This window comes from Tachyglossus aculeatus, chromosome 1, assembly GCF_015852505.1.
Source record: "Tachyglossus aculeatus isolate mTacAcu1 chromosome 1, mTacAcu1.pri, whole genome shotgun sequence".
Classification (NCBI taxonomy): Eukaryota; Metazoa; Chordata; class Mammalia; order Monotremata; family Tachyglossidae; genus Tachyglossus; species Tachyglossus aculeatus.
In genome coordinates this window covers 142,758,129-142,783,029 of record NC_052066.1, presented here as the reverse complement: position 1 = coordinate 142,783,029, position 24,901 = coordinate 142,758,129, and the positions used below count along the sequence as shown (strand labels likewise).

Below are 24,901 nucleotides of genomic sequence, written 5' to 3'. Positions count from 1 at the left end.
CCTCAGTTACCTCATCTGTAAAATGGGGATTAAGACTGTGAGCCCCACGTGGGACAACTTGATCCCACTGTATTCCCCCTCAGTGCTCAGAATAGTGCTTTGCACATAGTAAGCACTTAACAAATGCCATTATTATTATTATTAACATGTATCTATCTCAGTGCTTAGAACAGTGCCTGGCACATAGTTAGTGCTTAACAAATACTATTATTATTATTATTTGCGGGGGAAGCGGCCTGGGAATCAGAAGGACCTAGGTTCTAATCTTGGATCCGCCGCTTGTCAGCTGTGTATGACCTTGGGCAGGTCATTTCAATTCTCTGGGCCTCAGTGACTTCATCTGTAAAATGGGGATTAAGACTGTGAGCCCCATGTGAGATAATAATAATGATGGCATTTATTAAGCGCTTACTATGAGCAAAGCACTGTTCTAAGCGCTGGGTAGGGACCATGTCCAACTTAATTAGCTTGCACCTACCCAAGCACTTAGAACAGTTCCTGGCACATAGTTATATTATTATTATTGTATTCATTAAGCACTTTGTTCATCTCTCCTCCCAGCCCCACAGCACTTATGTCCATATCTGGAATTTATTTATATTAATGCCTGTCTCCCCCTCTAATAATAATAATGATGATGATGATGATGATGGCATTTATTAAGCGCTTACTATGTGCAAAGCTCTGTTCTAAGTGCTGGGGAGGTTACAACGTGATCAGCATGTCCCACAGGGGGCTCACAGTCTTCATCCCCATTTTACAGATGAGGGAACTGAGGCCCAGAGAAGTTAAGTGTCTTGCCCAAAGTCACACAGCTGACAATTGGCGGAGCCGGGATTTGAACCCATGACCTCTGGCTCCCAAGCCCGTGCTCTTTCCACTGAGCCAAGCCGCTTCTGATAGAGCTAGACTGTAAGCTCATTGAGGGCTGGTAATGGGTCTGTTTCTTGTTCTACTGTACTCTCCCAAGCACTTAGTACAGTGCTCTGCAAACAGTAAGCCCTCAATAAATACGATTGACAGAGTGACTGAGTTGAGAGGAGATGGGCAGGATGTGGGAGCATCTTCCCACCCTGGTCCCCGCCCTTGTTGGCGTGGGAGCCTGTTTTGCATCCGCTCCTGTGGCGGCCACTCAAGGCCGTGGGAATGTTGCTCTTTGGGAACTCAATCAATCAATCAATCATATTTATTGAGCACTTACTGTGTGCAGAGCACTGTACTAAGCGCTTGGGAAGTACAAGTTGGCAACATATAGAGACGGTCCCCACCCAACAGTGGGCTCACAGTCTAGAAGGGGGAGACAACTCCTGCCCAGGGAGAGTAAATTGATTGATTAGCTCGCTTGCCACCTCAGATGTGGGCAGTCCCAGATTCAGAACCCAAGTCTGAGCCCTGGTCTGCCCACCCAGCTCGGTGTCCAGCAAAGCCCACCTTCTCCGGTCAGAGCTGCAGGGGACCCTAACGGGCGATGGGGTGATAATTAAAAGAATTATGGAGACCATGTGCCAAGCACTGTGCCAAGATTGGATGCAGTCCCCATCCCACATAGGACTCACCATCTAAGTGGAAGGGAAATGGAGAGCAGTAATAATAGTGGTTTTTGCTAAGTGCTTACTACGTGCCAGGCACTGTACTAAGGGCAGGAGTGGTTACCAGCGTATCAAGTTGGACACCATCCCCGTCCCACCCGAGGCTCGCAGTCTCGAGCCCCATTTTACAGACGAGATCACTGAGGCACAGAGAAGTGAAGTGACTCACCCAAGGTCACAACAGCAGACAAGTGGCGGCATCGGGATCAGAACCCATGACCTTCTGACTCCCAAGCCGTGCTCTATCCACTACGTCATGCTGTTTCTCAACGGGTGAGGAAACCGAGGCACCGAGAAGTTAGGTGACTTACCCAGCAACATTCAGAGGGCTTGAGGCCGAGGTAGGATTAGAGCCAAGTCTCCTGATTCCCCGTCCCGGCTTTTTCCACTAGCCCACGCTGCCCTAACCCCCAATACCAGGTAGGGTGTTGGCACAGCCTGTTTTGCTAATCCAACTCAGACACCCATTTGGCAAGACGCCTCCCTGCCAATGTGTGCCTGATCCAGCTTGGCAGAGGGGAACGCTGCACAGAATTAATCGCCTCTATTCAAAATGGTTAAGAGGGCTCTTTGGCTGGCCCGAATCTCTGAAAAGAATCCGGGCTCCCTCCCTCAATCAATCAATCAATCAATCAATCATATTTATTGAGCGCTTACTGTGTGCAGAGCACTGGACTAAGCGCTTGGGAAGTACAAGTTGGCAACATATAGAGACAGTCCCTACCCAACAGTGGGCTCACAGTCTAGAAGGGGGAAACAGAGAACAAAACCAAACATATTAACAAAATAAAATAAAGAGAATAGATATGTACAAGTAAAATAAATAAATAGAGTAATAAATCTGTACAAACATATATACATATATACAGGTGCTGTGGGGAAGGGAAGGAGATAAGACGGGGGGATGGAGAGGGGGACGAGGGGGAGAGGAAGGAGGGGGCTCAGTGTGGGAAGGCCTCCTGGAGGAGGTGAGCTCTCAGTAGGGCCTTGAAGGGAGGAAGAGAGCTAGCTTGGCGGATGGGCAGAGGGAGGGCATTCCGGGCCCGGGGGATGACGTGGGCCGGGGGTCGATGGCGGGACAGGCGAGAGCGAGGCACGGTGAGGAGATTAGCGGCAGAGGAGCGGAGGGTGCGGGGTGGGCTGGAGAAGGACAGAAGGGAGGTGAGGTAGGAGTGGGTGAGGGGATGGACAGCCTTGAAGCCCAGGGTGAGGAGTTTCTGCCTGATGCGCAGATTGATTGGTAGCCACTGGAGATTTTCGAGGAGGGGAGTAACATGCCCAGAGCGTTTCTGGACAAAGACAATCTGGGCAGCGGCCTGAAGTATGGATTGAAGTGGGGAGAGACACGAGGATGGAAGATTGGAGAGGAGGCTGATACAGTAGTCCAGACGGGATAGGATGAGAGCTTGAACGAGCAGGGTAGCGGTTTGGATGGAGAGGAAAGGGTGGATCTTGGTAATGTTGCGGAGCGCCTCCCTGGAGAAAAATGTGCTTCCAAAGGTGGTGCCTGGTGGAGCTGGGAAGACCCGGTGAAACCCCAAAGCCTGAAAAAACAGCCGAGGTGTCCTGCCTCCCCCTGAGCAGAGCCTACTCTCCGCATCAAACAGAAACTCCTCACCCTTGGCTTCAAAACACTCTATCACCTTGCCCCCTCGTACCTCACTTTGCTACTCGCTTACTACAACCCAGCCTGCACACTCGCCCCTCTAATGTACTTCGATTTCGTTTCACTGTCAGCCTCTGACCCCGTCCTGCCTCTGGCCTGGAACACCCTCCCTCCTCATATCTGACAGACAGCTACTCTCCCCCCATTCAAAGCCTTATTGAAGGCCCATCTCCTCCAAGAGGTCTTCCCTGACTAAGCCCTACTTTCCTGTTCTCCCACTCCCTTTTGCGTCACCCTGATTTGCTCTCTTTATTCATCCACACTCCCAGCTCCACAGCACTTGTGTACATATCTGCAATTTATTTATTTATATTAATGTCTTTCTCCCTCTCTTGATTGTAAGCTCCTTGTGGGCAGGGAATTTGTCTGTTTACTGTTACACTGTACTCTCCCAAGCACTTAGTACAGTGCTCTGATCCCAGTAAAGCATTCAGTTAATGTGACTGACTGACTTGGCTTTTGTAGGGGAGAGTATTTCTTTTCATTTCTAACAATCATATTTATTGAGTGATTACTGTGAGCCCATTGTTGGGTAGGGACCATCTCTATATGTTGCCAACTTGTACTTCCCAAGCGCTTAGTACAGTGCTCTGCACACAGTAAGTGCTCAATAAATACAATTGAATGAATAAAGCACTGTACTAAATCTTTAGGAGAGTACAATATAACAGAGTTGGTAGACATGTCCCTTGCCCACAGCAAGTGTATATTTCCTCCTTTCTCTGTGGTATCTCTACTTGGAAGCCCCTTTGCCACCTAAATCTTTTCTCAAGTTCATTATTCCATCTTCCCTAATAAACCCTCTCCTCTTCTTTTCTTTCCCACAACTAAAAGCATTAATATTCTCCTTGCCCCAGAAGCTCACAATCTAGTGAGCTAATGGAAAAGGGCTGGGACCAGGTGTCAGAGAACCTGAATTATAATCCTTGCTCCTCCAGTTGCCTGCTGAGGCCTTGAGCAAGCCACTTTACTTCTCTAGGCCTCAGTTTCCTCAACTGAAAAATGGGGATTCAGTACCTGTCCTCCCTCCCATTTACACTGTGAACTCTATGTGAGACAGACACTGGGTTCAATCAGATTATCTTGTATTTTCCCCAGTGTTTAAGACAGTGCTTGGCAGATAGTAAGCACAAAGCAAATACCAGCAGTTAATATTAACCCTGATATCATTTTTGATTCCTCTTTCTGACTCCTCTTCCGAACTTACCTTCCTCTATCAGGTGGATTCTTTCTCTATAATGTTTTCTGTATCTGCCCTGCCCATCTTGGTGTTTTGTTTTTTAATGGCAAGGGATGGAGATTCAGCGCTTAGAACTGTGCTTTGCACATAGTAAGAGCTTAACAAATACCATTATTGTTATTATTATTATTATTATTATTATTATTACTATGTGTCAAGCCCTGTATTAAGGACTGGGATAGATTTATATCCTGTATATATGTATATATGGTTGTACATATTTATTACTCTATCTATCTATTTATTTATTTATTTATTTATTTATTTACTTTACTTTACTTGTACATTTCTATCCTACTTATTTTATTTTGTTGGTATGTTTGGTTCTGTTCTCTGTCTCCCCCTTTTAGACTGTGAGCCCACTGTTGGGTAGGGACTGTCTCTATGTGATACCAATTTGTACTTCCCAAGCGCTTAGTACAGTGCTCTGCACATAGTAAGCGCTCAATAAATACGATTGATTGATTGATTGATTGATTGATTTAAGCTAATCAGGTTGGACACAGTCCATGTCCCACGTGGGGCTCACAGTCTTAATATCCATTTTACAGATGAGGTAACTGAGGCACAGAAAAGTAAGTGAGTTGCTCAAAGTCACGCAGCAGACAAGTAGTTCAAGCCCTCACCCCTTCCCGGCTGGATTTCTGCTTTAGCCTACTTCCTGGTCTCCCCCTCTTCTTCCATGCAGCAGCTAGAATCAATTTCTCATGCTCTCATTGGATTAAACAAACCTCTCCCCTGCAGAAAAGGTTTTTGATCACCAGTTCACCATTAATGTTTGGATCTCTGTGGTATTTGTTAAATGCTATGTGCTAGGCACTGTACTAAGCGCTGGGTAGATACAAGGTGGGTTGGACACAGTCCCTGTCCCACAGCGGGCCATGGTCTTAATCCCCATTTTACAGTTGAGGTAACTGAGGCACAGAGAGTAACTTGCCCGAGGTCACAGAACAGGCAAGGGGCAGAGGCAGGATTAGAACCCACATCTTTCTGAATCCCAGGCCTGTACTCTATCTACTTGCTTCTCTGCTCAGGATTTACTCAATCCTGAGTATCAATCAATCAATGAATCAATCAATCAATCGTATTTATTGAGCACTTACTGTGTGCAGAGCACTGTACTAAGCACTTGGGAAGTGCAAGTTGGCAACATATAGAGACAGTCCCTACCCAACAGTGGGCTCACAATTGTCGGGCATGGGGGTGAGGGCTGGACTTTGAGGAAGCAGGTCCTCCAGGAAACCAACCTCCAGGTTGGAATAGGACTACATTTGTGCTGAACGTGCTGTGTAGACATTCAGGGTCTCCTCCATTTGGACACCGAGGCAGAGACTTTCTTTTGAGATTCAAACAGCGCCAGGCTGGGAACCAAGGTGATCTGGTTCCCAGACTGGCGGCTCAGTGGAAAGAGCCCGGGCTTTGGAGTCAGAGGTCGTGGGTTCAAGTCCCGACTCCACTACTTGTGAGCTGTGTGACTTTGGGCAAGTCACTTGACTTCTCTGGGCCTCAGTTCCCTCATCTGTAAAATGGGGATGAAGACTGTGAGCCCCATGTGGGACAACCTGATTACCTTGTATCTACCCCAGCGCTTAGAACAGTGCTTGGCACATAGTAAGCGCTTAACAAATACCAACATTATTATTATTTTTATCTGGGTTCTAGTCCCAGCTCTGTGTGACACACTGTGGGAACACCCCCCATGCTCGGACCCTTCCCTGGTGGGATGGTGCCAGCCCGGGAGTGCCCCTGCCAGCCCCAGAGAGGTCAGTAAGTCCTCCCGCAGGCTGGCAGACAGAGCTAGGGGATTGTGGTTAGAGCCTTGGTGATCCACCAGGAGCCAATCAGGAGCTCGAGCTGGTCTTTAAGGAAAAAGGGCTGTTACCCTGGTTCATTAGAGAAGCAAGAAATAAAACCATCTTTACGAAGTCTTTCATGGGTGGAAAATCCTTGGCCACCGGCCCGAATGAGAGGCCTTCCTGAACACCTGTGCTTGGCTGTGCCCTCGATTGAGCATTTCTGATCTTTTCCCCACTCCTCCTCCTCCTCCGCCTCTGGCTCCCAGCCACTCCCCTCCGCCCCCCGGCCCTCCAAGGGAGATTCAATGGCTCTGTCCCTCAGCTGGGGGCCGAGCTGGAGGGCTTCACGGTCTGGCAGTCCGCCAGCATCCAGACCCCACCGGGGCATGCTGGCCCAAGCCTCACAGACATTCCTTCCAACTTGGGCTTGGAGAACCGGATCCCAGCACCCAGCCGAAGGCGGGGGTCTTGAATGTGTATTCGTCCCCAAAGATGGGTGGCACGCCTTTGAACCCGAGCTTCCTCTGGAAATGCTTCCTGCCTGAAAACGTCCTGCTGACCATATGGGACTTTGAGGAACCAGGGTCCTACTGGTCCTCTGGGGAGCCAGATTCTCCCCTCGGGTCAGAATTGGGATGTCTTCTTGCGCGACATGTTGAGGAGACATTCAGGGTCTCCTCCCTGTGGATACCAAAGCAGAGAGTTTCCTTTGAGATACAAAGAGCATGAGGCTGGGAGCCAGGTGACTTGGGTTCAAGTCCCAGCTCTTCCCCTGGCCGGCTGTTTAACTGTGGGCAAGTCACTTAGCCTCTCTGGGCCTTTGTTTCCTCATCTGCAAACTGGGGATAATAACAATAATAATAATAATAGCGATCGTATTTGTTAAGCACTTACTACATGTCAAGCACTGTTCAAAGCACTGGGGTAAAGACACGCTTATCAGGTTGGACAAAGTCCCTGTCTCACATGGAGCTCACCTCTTAATCCGCATTTTACAGATGAGGTAACTGAGGCCCAGAGAAGTGAAGTGATTTACCTGAGGTTTCACAGCAGACAAGTGGCAGAGCTGGAATTAGAACCCAGGTCCTTCTGACTCCCAGGCTCATCATGCTCTATCCACTAGGCCATGCTGTCTCCTCCAGGGAGGATGAGGGATGAGGTAGACTGTGAGCCTCTTGTGGGATGGGAACTGTGCCCAATCCGGCAACCTTTTATCTGCCCCAGAGCATAGCACAGAGTCAGCACTCCTAAATGCACACCACCACTCTGCCTGATTCGGTGGTCCGGGGTCCGGAGTTGGGCTCCTGCCAACTCAAAAGTGAGGAAGAACATTCTGGAGAAATGTCACCAGGGCCTGGACGGGCCCAACAGCAGTCCCTCGGAAGGATCCAACCCACTGGCAGAACACTCCATGGGTTGGGAAACTCGGGACAAGATAGAGTCCTTTTTTATGGTATCTGTTAAGTGCTCACTATATGTTAGACCCTGTACCAGAAGCAGTGTGGCTCAGTGGAAAGAGCCCGGGCTTTGGAGTCAGAGGTTATGGGTTCAAATCCCAGCTCCACCAATTGTCAGCTGTGTGAATTTGGACAAGTCACTTAACTTCTCTGGGCCTCAGTTAGCTCATCTGTAAAATGGGGATTAAGATTGTGAGCCCCCCATGGGACAACCGGATCACCTTGTAACCTTCCCAGAGCTTAGAACAGTGCTTTTCAAATAGTAAGTGCTTAATAAATACCATTATAATTATTATTATTACTAAATGCTGGGCTAGGTATAAGCTAATCAGGTTGGACACAGTCCCTGTTCCACATGGGGCTCACAGTCTTAATCCCCATCTTGCAGATGAGGGAACCGGGGCACAGAGAAGTGAAGTCACTTGCCCAAGGTCACACAGCAGACAAGTGGGGGAGCCTGGATTAGAATCCGGGTCCTTTTGACTCCCAAGCCCGGACTCTATCTGCTAGGCCACATTACTTGAAACAGAAGGGGCCAGGGAGTGGGGTTGTCCAGAGACCCCGACCTTCCCACTGAGGCAGGGCCCGGCTGGAGGTGGGGAGGTAGGGGGAGCAGGTGAGGGGATGGAATTGGGGGGGGGGATGTAGTGAGCAGCTGCTGGCCAGAGTGATTACAGCATGGATCTGTGAAATGGGGAGAAGATACTACGTGCTCTCACACCCTCTTAGGCTGTAGCCCCAAGTGGGACAGCGACTGTGCTCACTGTGATGTTTTCATTTCTACCCCATATTGCTTGGCATATAGTGAGCACATACTAACCTAATATTAACAATTATTCCACTGATTAAGTGCTTACGATTTGCCGAGCACAGGGGTAAACACAAGGTTTATGATTTGGACCCAGTCCCCGTCCCACATTGGGTGCACAGTCCATCTTATGTCCATTACACTTGGTGAGGAAACTGAGGACTGGGGAAGTTAGGTGACCTGACCAAGGTCTCCCAATCAATGAATCAATTAATCAGTGGTATTTACTGAGCACTTACAGTGTGCAGACCTCTGTTCTAAGTGCTTGGGAAAGCGCACTATAATCGAGTTGGTTAGATGCATGCGCTCCTTGTCCACAGTGAGCTTCCAGTCTACAGGAGTAGACAGGCATTGAAATAAGTGACAGATTGGGGTAACAGTAGAATGTGCAGATATTGATGTAAGTTTTGTGGGGCTAGGCTGAGTATCAAAGGGCTAATTGCCTCCCAGCAGGTCAGTGGCTGAGCTGGGTCTCCCGAACACCCAGTCCTGTGCTTTTTTCACTAGGCCACCCTGCCTCATTCTTTCAATTGTATTTCTTGAACACCTCCGGTGTGCAGAGAACTGTACTAAATGCTTGCGAGAGTACAATAGAACAATAAGCAGACACATTCCCAGCCCACAACGAGCTACCGCGAGGGCCCCGGGGATGAAGCTGGAGCTGAAATGGTCATTATTCGTGCAACTGCCCCACTGAGTTTCCAGAGCTGAACTCACCTGGCTTTCATCCCCGGGCAGATATCCGGGAATGTGCCAGCCACCCCTGTCAGAATGGCGGGACTTGCGTGGAGGGGGTGAACCAGTACTCTTGCACCTGTCCACAGGGCTGGACCGGGAATCACTGCCAAGACCAAGCTCAAACAGGTATTTGCCAGAGCCGGGGTGGGGTGGGGCGGGGAGGAGGGAGAGAGAAGGCCACAAGAGCCCAATTTCACAACCCCTGATGAGGGTGGGTGTCCGGTCTCTCTCGGGAACCTGCGTTCAGTTGTCCTGGCCTTCAGAGTTCCCGGCCATAGCAGGACTGTTTTGGAGGGCAACTTGGGTTCTCTTCCTCCTCCTTCCTCCTCCTTTTCCTTCTCCTCCTCTTTCTTCTCCTCCTCTTCCTTCTTGTCCTCCTCCTCCGTTTCCTCCTCCTTCTCCTCTCCTTTCTTCTCCTCCTCCCTTTTCTTCTCAGCCTCTTTTCTCCTCCTCTTCCTTCTTGTCCTCCTCCTCTCCTTCCTTCTCATCCTCCTCTTCCTCCCTCTCTTCCTTCTTGTCCTCCTCCTCCTTTTCCTCCTCCTTCTCCTCCTCCTCTCCTTTCTTCTCCTCCTCGCTTTTCTTCTCAGCCTCTTTTCACCTCCTCTTCCTTCTTGTCCTTCTCCTCTCCTTCCTTCTCATCCTCCTCTTCCTCCCCCCTCTTCCTTCTTGTCCTCCTCCTCTTCCTCCTCTTCCTTCCTTTCTCCTCCTTCTCCTCTTCCTCCTCCTCCTCTCCTCCTCTTTCTCCCCTCCTCAGTCACACGCCTCTTCCACTTCACCCTATCCGACAGGGGCCCGCAGCCATCTGGGGCCAGCTAGGAGCCCCGGGCATCCCCCAGGGTCATTGTGGCCTGAGAAATTCACCACTCTTAAGGAAGAGAAGGTGACAGGAGTTGGGGGTGGGGTTGGGGGGGGGGGGGCGGTCAGTCCATCTTTCTCCCCATCTCTTTCAGCCACACCGGAATGGGGCACGACCGACGACCCGGCCTTCAGCCGCAGGCCGCGCTGTGCCAAGGTGAACCAAGCCCAGCACTGCAGCTGCGAGGCGGGCTTCCACATGAGCGGCCCGCCCGACAACAGCATTTGCCAAGGTAGGTACCCCACGGCCTCCCGGCCAGCCTGAAGAGGAGAGGGAGGGGATCGCTACCTCCACTGTGTGGCCAGGGAAATGTGTCAGGAAGTTTGAGAAGCACCATGGCCCCGGGCCTGGGAATCAGGGGATCTGGATCCTCATCCCGGCTCCCCTGACTCGTCTGCTGTGTGACTTTGGGCAAATCACTGCTCTGGGCCTCAGTTATCTCATCTGCAAAATGGGGATTAAGACTGTGAGACCCATGTTGGGACAGGGACTGTGTTCAACCCGATTAGCTTGTATTTACCCTAGCACTTAGTGCCTGACACATAGTTACAGATACCATAAAAAAAACCCCAAAACAGGGTTTCAGAATCCACTCCTGAGTCTGCCAGATTCTCAGTCCTTCCATGCCAACAGTACCCACAGATGGATCAGACTGACAAGCGTGTCCATCAGTTGGAGGGTCACAGGCTCCGAGCAGTGGTCACTGCATCACTGCTAGATCAGATTGACAAGCGTGTCCATCAGTTGGAGGGTCACAGGCTCCGAGCAGTGGTCACCGCATCACTGCTTCCTCCCACGGGCTTTCTTCCTGACTGAGGGACAGGGGATCTTTGGCTAATTTGGGTCCCTCCAGAGCCAAGCCCAGTGGGGCTGGGAGGAGGGGCATTTAAGCACCAAGGTAGCCGGCCAAAAGCCCTTGCCAATACCAGATATCCGGGAACACCATATAACCGAACGATGACGTGCGGAGCATTTTTGCAGCAAGGAGAGTCCCTGATCTCCCCTCCCTCTAAAGTCACTGTGAGATCTCGTGATACTGATGCTACCACTTATCTGCTTTATGGGCTTGGCAAGTCACTTCGCTTCTCTGCGCCTCAGTTCCCTCATCTGTAAAATGGGGATTAAGACTGTGAGCCCCATGCGGGACAGGGACTGTGTCCAACTCGATTTGCTTATAATAATAACAATAATAATAATAATGATGACATTTCTTAAGCACTTACTATGTGCAAAGCACTGTTCTAAGCGCTGGGGAGGTTACAAGGTGATCAGGTTGTCCCACGGGGGGCTCACAGTCTTAATCCCCATTTTACAGATGAGGTAACTGAGGCCCAGAGAAGTGAAGTGACTTGCCCAAAGTCACACAGCTGACAATTGACAGAGCCGGGATTCGAACCCATGAACTCTGACTCCAAAGCCCGGGCTCTTTCCACTGAGCTATGCTGCTTCTCTTATATCCACCATGGTGCTTAATACAGCACCTGGTATATGTTTTGTTTTGTTGTCTGTCTCCGCCTTCTAGACTGTGAGCCCGTTGTTGGGTAGGGACTGTCTCTATATGTTGTCAACTTGTACTTCCCAAGTGCTTAGTACAGTGCTCTGCACACAGTAAGTGCTCAATAAATACAGTTGAATGAAATGAATGAATAGGGACAGTTTCTATATGTTGCCGACTTGTACTTCCCAAGTGCTTAGTACAGTGCCTAATAAATACGATTGAATGAATAAATAAATGAAAGCACTTAACAAATACCATTATTATTATTATTATTATTATTATTATTATTATTATTATTATTATTATTAGGGAGTTTGGGTGCCCAAGATCAGATTGCTGGTTAGAAAAGAGTCTGGGCCCGATCTGTACCAGATGGGGGATTGACCAGTTGAAAGCCAGATCATCTGGTCTAAAACCAAGCAAATAGCCACCTTCCAGATGAAGCCGGGCATCTTGGCTTTCCCCTGAGCATGGTGGGACTCATAATGAACTCTCTTTTCCACCTGTATATATGTATATATATTTTTACGTATTTATTACTCTAATTATTTATTTTACTTGTACATATTCTATTTATTTTATTTTGTTAATATGTTTTGTTTTGTTGTCTGTCTCCCCCTTCTAGACTGTGAGCCCACTGTTGGGTAGGGACCATCTCTATATGTTGCCAACTTGTACTTCCCAAGCGCTTAGTACAGTGCTCTGCACACAGTAAGCGCTCAATAAATATGATGGAATGAATGAATGAATGAATAAGGCATTGCACACTACAATCCGTCCTCTATCCTCTCTCCCCCATCATATTTCTCTCTCTCTCTCTCTCTCTCTCTCTCTCTCTCTCTCCTGCCCATCATATGGTGAGGTTACAATCATAATTTTTTGTTAATGGTATTTGTTAAGAAATTACTGTGCGTCAAGTACCGTTCTAAACCCTGGGGTAGACACAAGTTAATCAGGCCGAATACAGTCCCTGTCCCACATGGGGCTTACACCCCTGTCAATGCTCTCTAAGAAACGGACAGTAGAGGTTACATTAGTCTAACTAATCCTCACAGAATCGATTCTCCACCTCGACTGACTCTCCATTCCAGAAGCTCAGAGTTGCGGAGGGTGCGGCTTGAGGGTTTTTCCCTTAGACTCTGCCACTCATCATGTTTGAGACCCCAGTACCTGCCTCTTCCTCCCTTCACCTGCACACTAATCCATCTAGGGCCTATTCTGGTTTAAGGGCAGATCTAAACAGTCCCATTTCCCAGCTGGACAAACTAAGTTCCCCATCTACGGTGGCCTATTTGGCTTAAGCCCACTCTTTTAGACTGTGAGCCCACTGTTGGGTAGGGACTGTCTCTATATGTTGCCAACTTGTACTTCCCAAGCGCTTAGTACAGTGCTCTGCACACAGTAAGCGCTCAATAAATACAATTGATTGATTGATTGATTGATTGATTGATTAAGCGTGACAATGTAAGGGCCCAGGATGGAGCCCAGCTGTTCCGGGTTTCCAGACCAGGCTGTTCCCAGTGTCATGGGAAAATCTCCTGCAGTCCTTCAATAGCCAACACTGAACAGGGTCACCCCGTTTTTATTTTAATATGGTTTTCTTTAAGTGCTTACTACCTGCCAGGCACTGTACTAAGCACTGGGTAGATACAAATTAATCCGTGTCCCACGTAGGATTCACAGTCTTAATCCCCATTTTACAGATGAGGTAACAGGCCCAGAGAATAATAATAATAATAATTGTGGCATTTGTTAAGCACTTACTATGTGCCAAGCACTGTTCTAAGCGCTAGGGTAATCAGGTTGGCCCACGTGGGGCTCCCAGTCCTAATCCCCCTTTTACAGATGAGTAACGGAGGCACAGAGAAGTAAAGTGGCTTGCCCAAGGTCACACAGCAGACTAGAGAAGCAGCGTGGCTCACTGGAAAGAGCCCGGGCTTTGGAATCAGAGGTCACGGGTTCAAATTCCAGCTCCCCCTATTGTCGCTGTGTGACTTTGGGCAAGACACTTCACTTCTCTGTGCCTCAGTTACCTTATCTGTAAAATGGGGATTAAGACTGTGAGCCCCACGTGGGACAACCTGATCACCTTGTATCCCCCCAGCACTTAGAACAGTGCTTTGCACATAGTAATCGCTTAGTACAGTGCTCTGCACGCAGTAAGCGCTCAATAGATATGATTGAATTGAGTGAAAGCAGCAGAGCTGGGGTTGGAACCCAAATCCTTTCGTCAGTCACCTCTATTTATTTTTTTTATTTTATTTGTACATATTTATTCTATTTATTTTATTTTGTTAATATGTTTTGTTTTGTTCTCTGTCTCCCCCTTCTAGACTGTGAACCCGCTGTTGGGTAGGGACCGTCTCTAGATGTTGCCAACTTGTACTTCCCAAGCGCTTAGTCCAGTGCTCTGCACACAGTAAGCGCTCAGTAAATACGATTGAATGAATGAATGCTAGAATGGCATGGTCTAGAAGCCCCCAAAGCCAACTAGCCCCCAGGCCCTGAGGAGGCAACCTGCTGTCTCCAGACCCTGCTGACCATCTTCCCCTTTCCCTACCATCTCCCCGTGAGCCTGAGGTTCTGAGATTTTGAGGTTCTCTTCCTCCCTTCAAAGCCCTACTGAGAGCTCACCTCCTGCAGGAGGCCTTCCCAGACTGAGCCCCCTCCTTCCTCTCCCCCCTTCCCCCTCTCCACCCCCCCGCCTTACCTCCTTCCCCTCCCCACAGCACCTGTATATGTGTATATATGTTTGTACGTATTTATTACTCTATTTATTGATTTATTTTACTTATACATATCTAGGCTACTTATTTTACTTTGTTAATATGTTTTGTTTTGTTCTCTGTCTCCCCCTTCTAGACTGTGAGCCCACTGTTGGGTAGGGACCGTCTCTATATATGTTGCCAGCTTGTACTTTCCAAGCACTTAGTCCAGTGCTCTGCACACAGTAAGCGTTCAATAAATACAATTGATTGATTGATTGATTACTCTATTTATTTTACTTGTACATATCTATTCTACTTATTTTATTTTGTTAATATGTTTTGCTTTGTTCTCTGTCTCCCGCTTCTAGACTGTGAGCCCGCTGTTGTTTAGGGACCGTCTCTATATATGTTGCCAACTTGTACTTCCCAAGCGCTTAGTCCAGTGCTCTGCACACAGTAAGCGCTCAATAAATACGATTGAATGAATGAATGAATGAGAAGGGGGCATCCAGTGGTGGGCCTCTCTCAGGGAAAGCTGCATCCACGTCCGGTGGTCTCCCCAGGTTTCCTCCTGGCCATTATCCTCGACGTGATCTGTTGCCATCCAGGGGGTGTAAATCAGTCAATCGTATTTATTGAGTGCTTACTGTGTGCAGAGCACTGTACTAAGCTCTTGGGAAGTACAAGTTGGCAACATAGAGAGACGGTCCCTACCCAACAGTGGGCTCACAGTCTAGAAGACTGGGGGGCAGACTGGGGTGTAAACTGGGGGGCAGGCCCGGCCCCCGCGGGGATGAGAAAGGAAGCCATTTGGGTCAGCGCCACCAGGCCGATCCGAGCCACGGGGCCCCCACGCTTGCCGTCTTGTGCTTTCCCGACCCAGATGTGAACGAGTGCGAGGTGTTCAAGCAGGAGGGGGCCTCCCGGCTCTGTATGCACAGCTGCGTCAACACCCCCGGATCCTACCGCTGCTCCTGCCCTAGCGGATACCGGACCCTGGCCGACGGGAAGAGCTGTGAAGGTAGGGCTGGGCCGCTGGGCGCTGGACAATAATAATAATGATGGCGTTTATTAAGCGCTTACTGTGTGCAGAGCACTGTTCTAAGCGCTGGGGAGGTTCCAAGGTGATCAGGTGGTCCCACGGGGGGCTCACAGACAGCATGGCTCAGTGGAAAGAGCCCGGGCTTTGGAGTCAGAGGTCATGAGCTCAAATCCCGGCTCCGCCAATTGTCAGCTGTGTGATTTTGGGCAAGTCGCTTCACTTTACTGGGCCTCAGTTACCTCATCTTTAAAATGGGGATGAAGACTGGGAACCTCCTGTGGGACAACCTGATCACCTTGTAACCTCCCCAGTGCTTAGAACAGTGCTTTGCACATGGTAATTTATTTATTACTCTATTTATTTATTTTACTTGTACATTTCTATCCTATTTATTTTATTTTGTTGGTATGTTTGGTTCTGTTCTCTGTCTCCCCCTTTTAGACTGTGAGCCCACTGTTGGGTAGGGACTGTCTCTATGTGTTGCCAATTTGTACTTCCCAAGCTCTTAGTACAGTGCTCTGCACATAGTAAGCGCTCAATAAATACGATTGATTGATTGATTGATTGATTGATTGATGGCAAGCACTTAATAAATGCTTACCATCATTATGATCCCCATTTTACAGATGAGGTAACTGAGGCACAGAGAAGTGAAGCGACTTGCCCAAAGTCGCACAGCTGACAATTGGTGGAGTGGGGATTTGAACCCATGACCTCCTACTCCAAAGCCCGGGCTCTTTCCACTGAGCCACGCTGCTTCTCTGTAACAGGTTGTAGCCATGGCACACCTGCACAGTGGCATAGGACAGCAGCCGCAACGGCAGCACAGAGCAGCATCTACATGGGAGCAGGGCACTTATTGTGTGCAGGGCACTGAACGAAGCTCTTGAGAGAGTACCGCACAATATAACAGGCACTTTCCCTGCCCACAAGGAGCTTACAGTCTATAGTAATAATAATAATAATAATAATGAGGACATTTATTAAACGCTTACAATGTGAAAAGCACTGTTCTAGCAGGCCAGAGGACTGAGCCCAGAGCAGCAGCAGTGGCAGCAGCGTTCATTCATTCAGTCGTATTTATTGAGCGCTTACTGTGGGCAGAGCACTGTACTAAGCGCTTGAAAAGTACAATTCAGCAAGCGATAGAGGGAATCCCTGCCCACAGGGGGCTCACAGTGTAGAAAGGAGAAGACAGGCGTCGAAAAAAGTAAGTGGGAATCAGTAGCATCAACATAAATAAATAGAATTATAGACCGCTTCCGCCACTTGTCAGCTGTGTGACCTCGGGCAAGTCACTTAACTTCTCTGTGCCTCAGTTCCCTCATCTGTAAAGTGGGGATGAAGACTGAGCCCCACGTGGGACAACTTGATGAACTTGTATCATCAAGCATCAAGTGGAGAAGCAGCTTGGCTGTGGAGAAGCAGCGTGGCTCAGTGGAAAGAGCCCGGGCTTTGGAGTCAGAGGTCATGGGTTCGAATCCTGGCTCCGCCACATGTCTGCTGTGTGACCTTGGGCAAGTCACTTAGCTTCTCTGAGCCTCAGTTACCTCATCTGTAAAATGGGGATTGACTATGAGCCCCACGTGGGACAACCTGATCACGTTATATCCCCCCAGTGCTTAGAACAGTGCTCTGCACATAGTAAGCGCTTAAATGCCATCACTATTTATTATTATTATTGTATGTACCCCAGTGCTTAGAACAGTGCTTGGCACATATTAAGTGCTTAACAAGTACCAAAGTTATTATTATTATATATATATACATTGTTAATAAAATAAATAGAATTATAAGTATATACAGATATATACAGGTGCTGTGGGGTGGGGAGTGGGGTAGAGCAGAGGGAGGGAGTTGGGGCTAGGGAGAGGGGAAGAGGAGCAGAGGAAAAGGGAGGCTCAGTCTGGGAAGGCCTCCATCATCATCATCATCAATCGTATTTATTGAGCACTTACTGTGTTCAGAGCACTGTACTAAGCGCTTGGGAAGTACAAATTGGCAACATATAGAGACAGTCCCTACCCAACAGTGGGCTTACAGTCTAAAAGGAGATGAGCTCTCAGTAGGGGGGAAGTGGGCTAGCTTGGCAGGATTTAGCTTTAATTCTATTTGTTCTGATGACTTGACACCTGTCCATGCTTTGTTTTGTTGTCTGTCTCCCGCTTCTAGACTGTGTGCCCATTGTTGGGTAGGGACTGTCTCTATATGTTGCCGACTTGTACTTCCCAAGCGCTTAGTACAGTGCTCAGCAGACAGTAAGTGTTCAATAAATACGATTGAATGAATGAATGAATTCCAGGCCAGAGGTAGGACGTGGGCCAGGGGTCGACAGCGGGACAGCAGAGGTCAGGAGCAGCATTCATTCATTCATTCAGTCATATTTATGGAGCACTTACTGTGTGCAGAGCACTGTACTAAGCGCTTGGGAAGTACAAGTCGGCAACATATAGAGACGGTCCCTACCCAACAGTGGGCTCAGTCTAGAAGGGGGAGACAGACAACAAAACAAAACATATTAACAAAATAAAATAAATAGAATAAATATGTACAAATAAAATAAATAAATAAATAGAGTAATAAATACGTACAAACATATATACGTATATACAGGTGCTGTGGGGAGGGGAAGGAGGTAAGGCGGGGGGGATGGGGAGGGGGAGGAGTGGGAGAGGAAGGAGGGGGCTCAGTCGGGAGTCCTCCCTCTTCCAAGAGACCTTTCCCCTGTTTTTATGATATTTGTTAAACACCTTCTATATGCCAGGCACTGTACTAAGCCCCGAGGAAGATTCAAGACAATTAGGTTGGACAAAATCCCTATCCCACGCAGGGCTCACAGTCCTAATCCTGATTTTCCAATTTCCCCGACTGAGCCCTCATTTCCTCTACCCGCCTTCCCCTCGGCATGAGCTAAGCACTCCTCCTTTATTCATTCAGTTGTATTTATTGAGTGCTTACTACGTGCAGAGCACTGTACTAAGCGCTTGGAAAGTACAATTTGGCAACAGATAGAGACAATCCCTACCCAACAGTGGTCTCACTGTAAGGTCATTACAGGCCTGGAATGTGTCCTCTAATTCTGTTTTATTGTACTCTTCCAGGCATTTAGTACAGTGCTCTGTACATAGTAAGCACTTAATAAATAACACTAATTGATTGATTGATGTACTTGTCTGTGTGCCCCTTAAGCATTTTTATAGCCATCCCAGCCCCACAGCACTTATGTTCATATCCTTATTTTCTACAATTTCCCGTCTCTATAATTTCTTTTAATATCTGTGCCCCCTCCCCACCACCAAGACTGTAAACTTCTTGTGGGCAGGGACCGTGTCTACCAACATTATTGTATAATACTAACACAATTTCAGAAGGATTTTGAAGATGGGGAGCATGATAGTCATTTGGATGTAAAGGGGGAGAGAGTTCCAGACATGAGAGAGAGCACCGCATTTGCCAAGTGCTCAGAAAATACCACCGATTGACTGGTTCAATCCTTCCCTTCCCTTCCCCACAGCACCTGTATATATGTATATATGTTTGTACATATTTATTACTCTATTTATTTATTTATTTTACTTGTACATATCTATTTTATTTATTTTATTTTGTTGGTATGTTTGGTTTTGTTCTCTGTCTCCCCCTTTTAGACTGTGAGCCAGCTGTTGGGTAGGGACTGTCTCTATATGTTGCCAACTTGTACTTCCCAAATGCTTAGTACAGTGCTCTTCACACAGTAAGTGCTCAATAAATACGATTGATTGATTGATTGATTGGTTGATTGTTTGATTGATTGGAGGCTGGAGGAAGAAAGGCGTCCTGATGAGAAGCTGCTCCCCACCCAGAATCACTGAGACCCTGGCAACCAGACTGTGTCCCACCTAATTAGCTCATATTTGCCCCAGTGCTTAGAACAGTGCTTGGTACTTAGAACAGTGCTTGGCACATAGTATGCACTTAACAAACACCATCATTATCATTATTATTATTATCATTATTATTATTACAGTGTCTGGCACATGGTAAGTGCTTAACAAATCCCAAACCTCTAGACTGTAAGCTTGTTGTGGGCAGGGAGTACGTCTGTTATCTTGTTATGTTTTATACTCTCCCAAGTACTTAGTACAGTGTTTTCACCACAGTGAGAGCTCAGTAAATATAACTTATTGACTGACTGACATAAAACTGACTAAGAAGCACCGTGGCTCAGTGGAAATCAATCAATCGTATTTATTGAACGCTTACTGTGTGCAGAGCACTGTACTAAGCGCTTGGGAATTACAAGTTGGCAACACATAGGGACAGTCCCTACCCAACAGTGGGCTCACAGTCTAGAAGGGGGAGGCAGAGAACAAAACAAAACATATTAACAAAATAAAATAAATAGAATAGATATGTACAAGTAAAATAAATAGAGTAATAAATAGAGTAATAAATACGTACAAACATATATACATATATACAGGTGCTGTGGGGAAGGGAAGGAAAGAGTTTAGGCTTGGGAGTCGGAGGTTGTGGGTTCTAATCCCGACTCCACCACATGTCTGCTGTGTGACCTTGGGCAAGTCACTTCACTTCTCTGAGCCTCAGTTCCCTCATCTGTAAAATGGGGATGAAGACTGTGAGCCCCACATGGGACAACCTGATCACCTTGTATCCCCCCAGCACTTAGAACAGTGCTTCGAACATAGTACGCATGTAACAAATGCCATCATTATTATAAAACAACAACAACAAAAAAAACCAGTCTTCTTATAACTGCTGAACACAGGTAACAGCATCACAGAGGGGTGCTTATTCCCTCTCCAGGGAGTTGAATATTCTGGAATCCCTGTGGATAGTCAGATTTTCCCTTCATTTACCTCAACCTACGAAATTTTTCCCAGAGGCACAGGATAAGACTCTAGGGCCAGGACTTAAAGACCCCGGGGGTGAAAGGATAACTGCTTCTCTAATCATTCATTCATTCATTCAATTGTATTTATTTGTACATATTTATTACTCTATTTATTTATTTTACTTGTACATATCTATTCTATTTATTTTATTTTGTTAGTATGTTTGGTTTTGTTCTCTGTCTCCCCCTTCTAGACTGTGAGCCCACTGTTGGGTAGGGACTGTCTCTATATGTTGCCAACTTGTACTTCCCAAGCGCTTAGTACAGTGCTCTGCACACAGTAAGCGCTCAATAAATGCGATTGATTGATTGATTGATTGAGCGCTTACTGTGTGCACTTACTGAGCACCCTAAAACCACAGTACTAAGCACTGGGGAGTTTCAACAGAAGCAAAACCTTGCTCTCAAGGAGCTTTCAATCTAATGGGGGAGACAGACGAATATGTTCCAAGAGTAGGAGCGGAAGGATGAGCAGAGGTATGATAAGATTTAATGCAAATTTCTCAGGACCAAATAAAATCATTTGGTTAATCAATGGGATTTACTGAGCACTAACTCTGTGCAGAGCACTGAACCAAGGGCTTGGGGGAGAGCAATAGAGTTGGTAGATATGATCTTTGTCTTTAAGTTCCTCCTTCTCCATGGGGGAGACAGGCAATAAAATAAATTACAGATGGGAGGAGGTAAGAGAGCAGATAGTTATACATAAAAGTGCTACAAGAGAGATTAACCAAGTGAGAAGCAGTGTGGCCTTGAGGAAAGAAAGAGCCTGGGAGTTAGAGGTCCTGGGTTCTAATCCCAGTTCTGCCACTTTCCTGTTATGTGACCCAAGTGGCAGAGCCGGCTAAGTTACTTAACTTCTCCATGCCTCAGTTCCCTCATCTGCAAAACGGGGATTCAATATCTGTTCTTCTTCCTCTTAGAGAAGCCGCGTGGCTCAGTGGAAAGAGCATGGGCTTTGGAGTCAGCGGTCATGGGTTCAAACCCCGGCTCCGCCACTTGTCAGCTGTATGACTTTGGGAAAGTCACTTACCTTCTCTGGGCCTCAGTTCCCTCATCTGTAAAATGGGGATTAAGACTGTGAGCCCCCCGTGGAACAATCTGATCACCTTGTATCTCCCCAGCGCTTAGAACAGTGCTTTGCACATAGTAAGTGCTTAACAAATACCATCATTAATTAATCCTTAGACTGAGAGCCTCAGGTGGGACATGATTAACTTGAATCAAGCCCAGTGCTTAGTACAGTGCTTGGCACATAGTATGTGCTTAACAAACACCATTATTATTATTATTATTATTACTGTCATTATTAAGTGTTCGGGTGAGACAGCAAGTGGCGGTTGGGGGAATTATGGGGATTTTCCGAGGATTCACTGGGAAAGTCTTCCTGGAGGAAATCACATTTCAGAAGGGTTTTGAAGATGGGGAGAGTGATAGTCTGTTGGATGTGAAGGGGGAGGGAGTTTCAAACAAGAGACAGAGAATGAGCGGGAGGTCAGCAGCTGGAGGGACAAGAATGAGGCGCATCGAGTAGATTGGCACGAGGGAGATGAAGCTGGGAAACTGAGGTGGAGTGGGAGGAGGGAGTGGATAAGGCAGAGAGAGCTGATCGAGGCAGCATGGCCTAGTGGAAAGAGCATGGGCTTGGGAGTCTGAAGAAGAGGGTTCTAATCCCGGCTCTGCCACTTGTCTGCTGTGCGACCTTGGGCAATTCACTTCACTTCTCTGGGCCTCAGTTCCCTCATCTGAAAAGTGGGGATTGTCACATAGTAAGCGCTTACAAATACCACGATGATTATTATTATTGTTATGATTATCGAGAGTGACTGTCAGGACTTTCTGCTTTGTGTGGGGAGGATTGGTGACCATTGAAATCAATTGATCGATTGATCAGTGGAATTTCTTCAATGCTTACTATTAAATGCAGAGCACTGAACTAGAGCTTCGGAGAGTATTATTCAATAATAATAAAAGAAGCAGTGAGGGCTAGTGGATAGAGCACGGACCTGGTGAGTCAGAAGGACCTGGGTTTGCTCCACCACTTATCTGTTGTGGGACCTTGGGCAAGTCATTTCACTTCTCTGGGCCTCAATCCCCTCATTTGTAAAATGGGGATGAAATGGGACATGGACTGTGTCCAACTTGATTAGTAGCTTGTATCTACCCCAGCGCTTAGAACAGTTCCTGGTGCATAGTAAGCACTTAACAAATACCATAAAATATGTGGATTGGAGAGGGTAGGGACAAAACAGAGGCCAGCAGAGAGGTAGGGATGATTCTGACATCCATTCTTTGCTTTGTGATGCCCCTGAGTTGTTAATAATGATAATAATTGTGACATTTGTTAAGCACCTACTATATGCCAGGCATTGTCCTAAGGACTGGAGTGAATACAAGCAAATCAGGTTGGACCCATGGGGCTCAGAGCCTTCATCCCCATTTGACAGATGAGGTAACTGAAGCCCAGAGAAGTGAAGTGACTTACCCAAGGTCATACCGCAGACAAGTAGCAGAGCCAAGATTAGAACCCAGGTCCTTCTGACTCCTAGGCCTGGGCTCCATCCACTAGGCCACTTTGCACTGTTGATGATAAAGATGATGATGATGATGCTGGCAAAATGCGGCTGATACCCTCTGGCAGTTCTGGACTCATTTACTCCTCCCTGCCCAGAGGAGAAATCAAACTCCCATGAAAGTTTTCCCAACTCCAGGATTACATGGATAAACATGAAGGGTCTTTGATGCAAGAAAATCTTTCATGTGGTTTAGTCCAGTGCCAAGGAGGAAACGCTATTCCACCGTTTGTTCTTTCTCTCTCTCTCTGTCTATCTCTCTGTCTGTATGTCTCTGTCCCTCTCCCCCTCCTCCTCCAACCATCCCGGGCAGATGTAGACGAGTGTGCGGGTTCCCAACATGATTGTGTCCGGGGTACCATCTGTATCAACACCGGAGGTGGCTTTCAGTGCGTCAGCCCCGAGTGTCCCAAGACCAACGGCAACGTCAGCTACGTGAAAACGTCCCCGTAGTGAGTTGGCCATCTCAGGATGATGTCGGCCCGGGCCGCCCTCGGAGGCCTTTGCCGAGGAGAGGGCGGTGGTGGTGGGGGGACCACAGGGAGGGGTCCCTTTCTCGGGGTCCGGGGGGGAGAGGAAGAGTGGCCGATAGAAGGGGCACAGGGTTGGCCATCGAGTCATGGGGGCATGGCCTAGTGGATAGAGCATGGGGCAGTGAATCAGAAGGTCACGGATTCTAATCCTGGCTCTGCCACTTGTCTGCTGGGTGACCCGGGGCAAGTCACTTGACGTCTTTGGGCCTCATCTGTAAAATGGGAATTAAGACTGTGAACTCCATGTGGGACAGGGACCTTGTTCAACATGATTTGCTTGCACCCACCCCAGCACTTAGTACAATACCTAAGCACTTCATTCATTCATTCATTCATTCTTTGGTATTTATTGAGCGCTTACTGTGTGCAGAGCACTGTACTAAGCACTTGGGAAGTACAAATTTGCAACATAGATACCGAATTATTATTATTATTGTTATTATTAGGGTTCATCCTAATTCTATAGAGAAGCAGCCCCTCCCCCCGGCCCTGGCACAGAGCGTGGTTTCCTGGAGCCTAGTGTAAGTGTCCGCGCCAGCCTCGTGGCTGCCAATCATCCAAGATCCCTTTCCTGTCCCCGCAGCCAGTGCGAGCGCAGCCCCTGCCCAATGGACAGCAGACCGTGCCACCACGCCCCGAAGACCATTTCCTTCCACTACCTCGCCCTGCCCTCCGGCCTGAAGACTCCGGTCACCCTGTTCCGCATGGCCACGGCCTCCCCGCCCGGACGCCCGGGGCCCGACAGCCTGCGCTTTGGAATCGTGGGAGGGAACGGCCGCGGCCACTTTGTCATGCAGCGCTCGGACCGGCAGACGGGAGAACTGATCCTGGTGCAGAGCCTCCGGGGGGCCCAGGTGCTCGAGGTGGACGTAGACATGTCCGAGTACCTGGACCGCACGTTCCAGGCCAACCACATGTCCAAGATCACGGTGTTTGTGTCGCCCTACGACTTCTAGGGCGCCCGGCGCGGAGCGGGGCGGCCTCTCCTTCCTCGAGGACGGGGATTCTCCCCGACACCGGGGCTCACCGGGCCCCTCCGGCCCCGGCCCGGACTCCCCCTGCTCTCGGCCCGCCTTCCGCTAGATCGCTCACTCGACTTCTCAAGTCTTTCTCTCTCTTAGAGGTGCCCGGCTGGGGAAGACCTGAGCGGGGCCGAGCCCCCGCCGGCGAAGATTTTGAAGGGGCTCCTGAAGCATATTCCTGCTAGCCCTCTAATCCTCAGGGCACAAGGCTGGCCAACTCCCAACCCCCCGCCAAGGGGAAACGGTTCTGCCGGGGCATGGCCAAGGGCAGGTCCTACCCTTCTTCAACCCCAGCTGCCCCGGGAAAGTTCTAGTAACTGACATTTCCGGTCTCCCCCATTCCTTCTGGGAGCTTCGATCAATCCATCGATGGTATTTATTGAGCACTTACTGTGTGCAGAGCCCTGTACTAAGTGCTTGGGAGAGTGCGCTATATCAAAAAGCAGACACATTCTTTGCTCTCAAGGAACTTACCAATGGG

General features: G+C 48.3%; 1 protein-coding gene across 1 annotated transcript in view; it reads left to right on the top strand.

Moving 5' to 3' along the window:
* Nucleotides 1-24,354, top strand: part of FBLN7 (fibulin 7) — a 49,689-nt gene extending 25,335 nt beyond the window's left edge. The window contains exons 4-8 of the mRNA XM_038751180.1: nucleotides 9,295-9,420; nucleotides 10,245-10,382; nucleotides 15,240-15,377; nucleotides 23,179-23,317; nucleotides 23,982-24,354. Coding sequence (XP_038607108.1) covers nucleotides 9,295-9,420; nucleotides 10,245-10,382; nucleotides 15,240-15,377; nucleotides 23,179-23,317; nucleotides 23,982-24,354 — 914 coding nt within the window. The remainder of the gene's footprint in view (nucleotides 1-9,294; nucleotides 9,421-10,244; nucleotides 10,383-15,239; nucleotides 15,378-23,178; nucleotides 23,318-23,981) is intronic.
* Nucleotides 24,355-24,901: the final 547 nt, after the last annotated feature.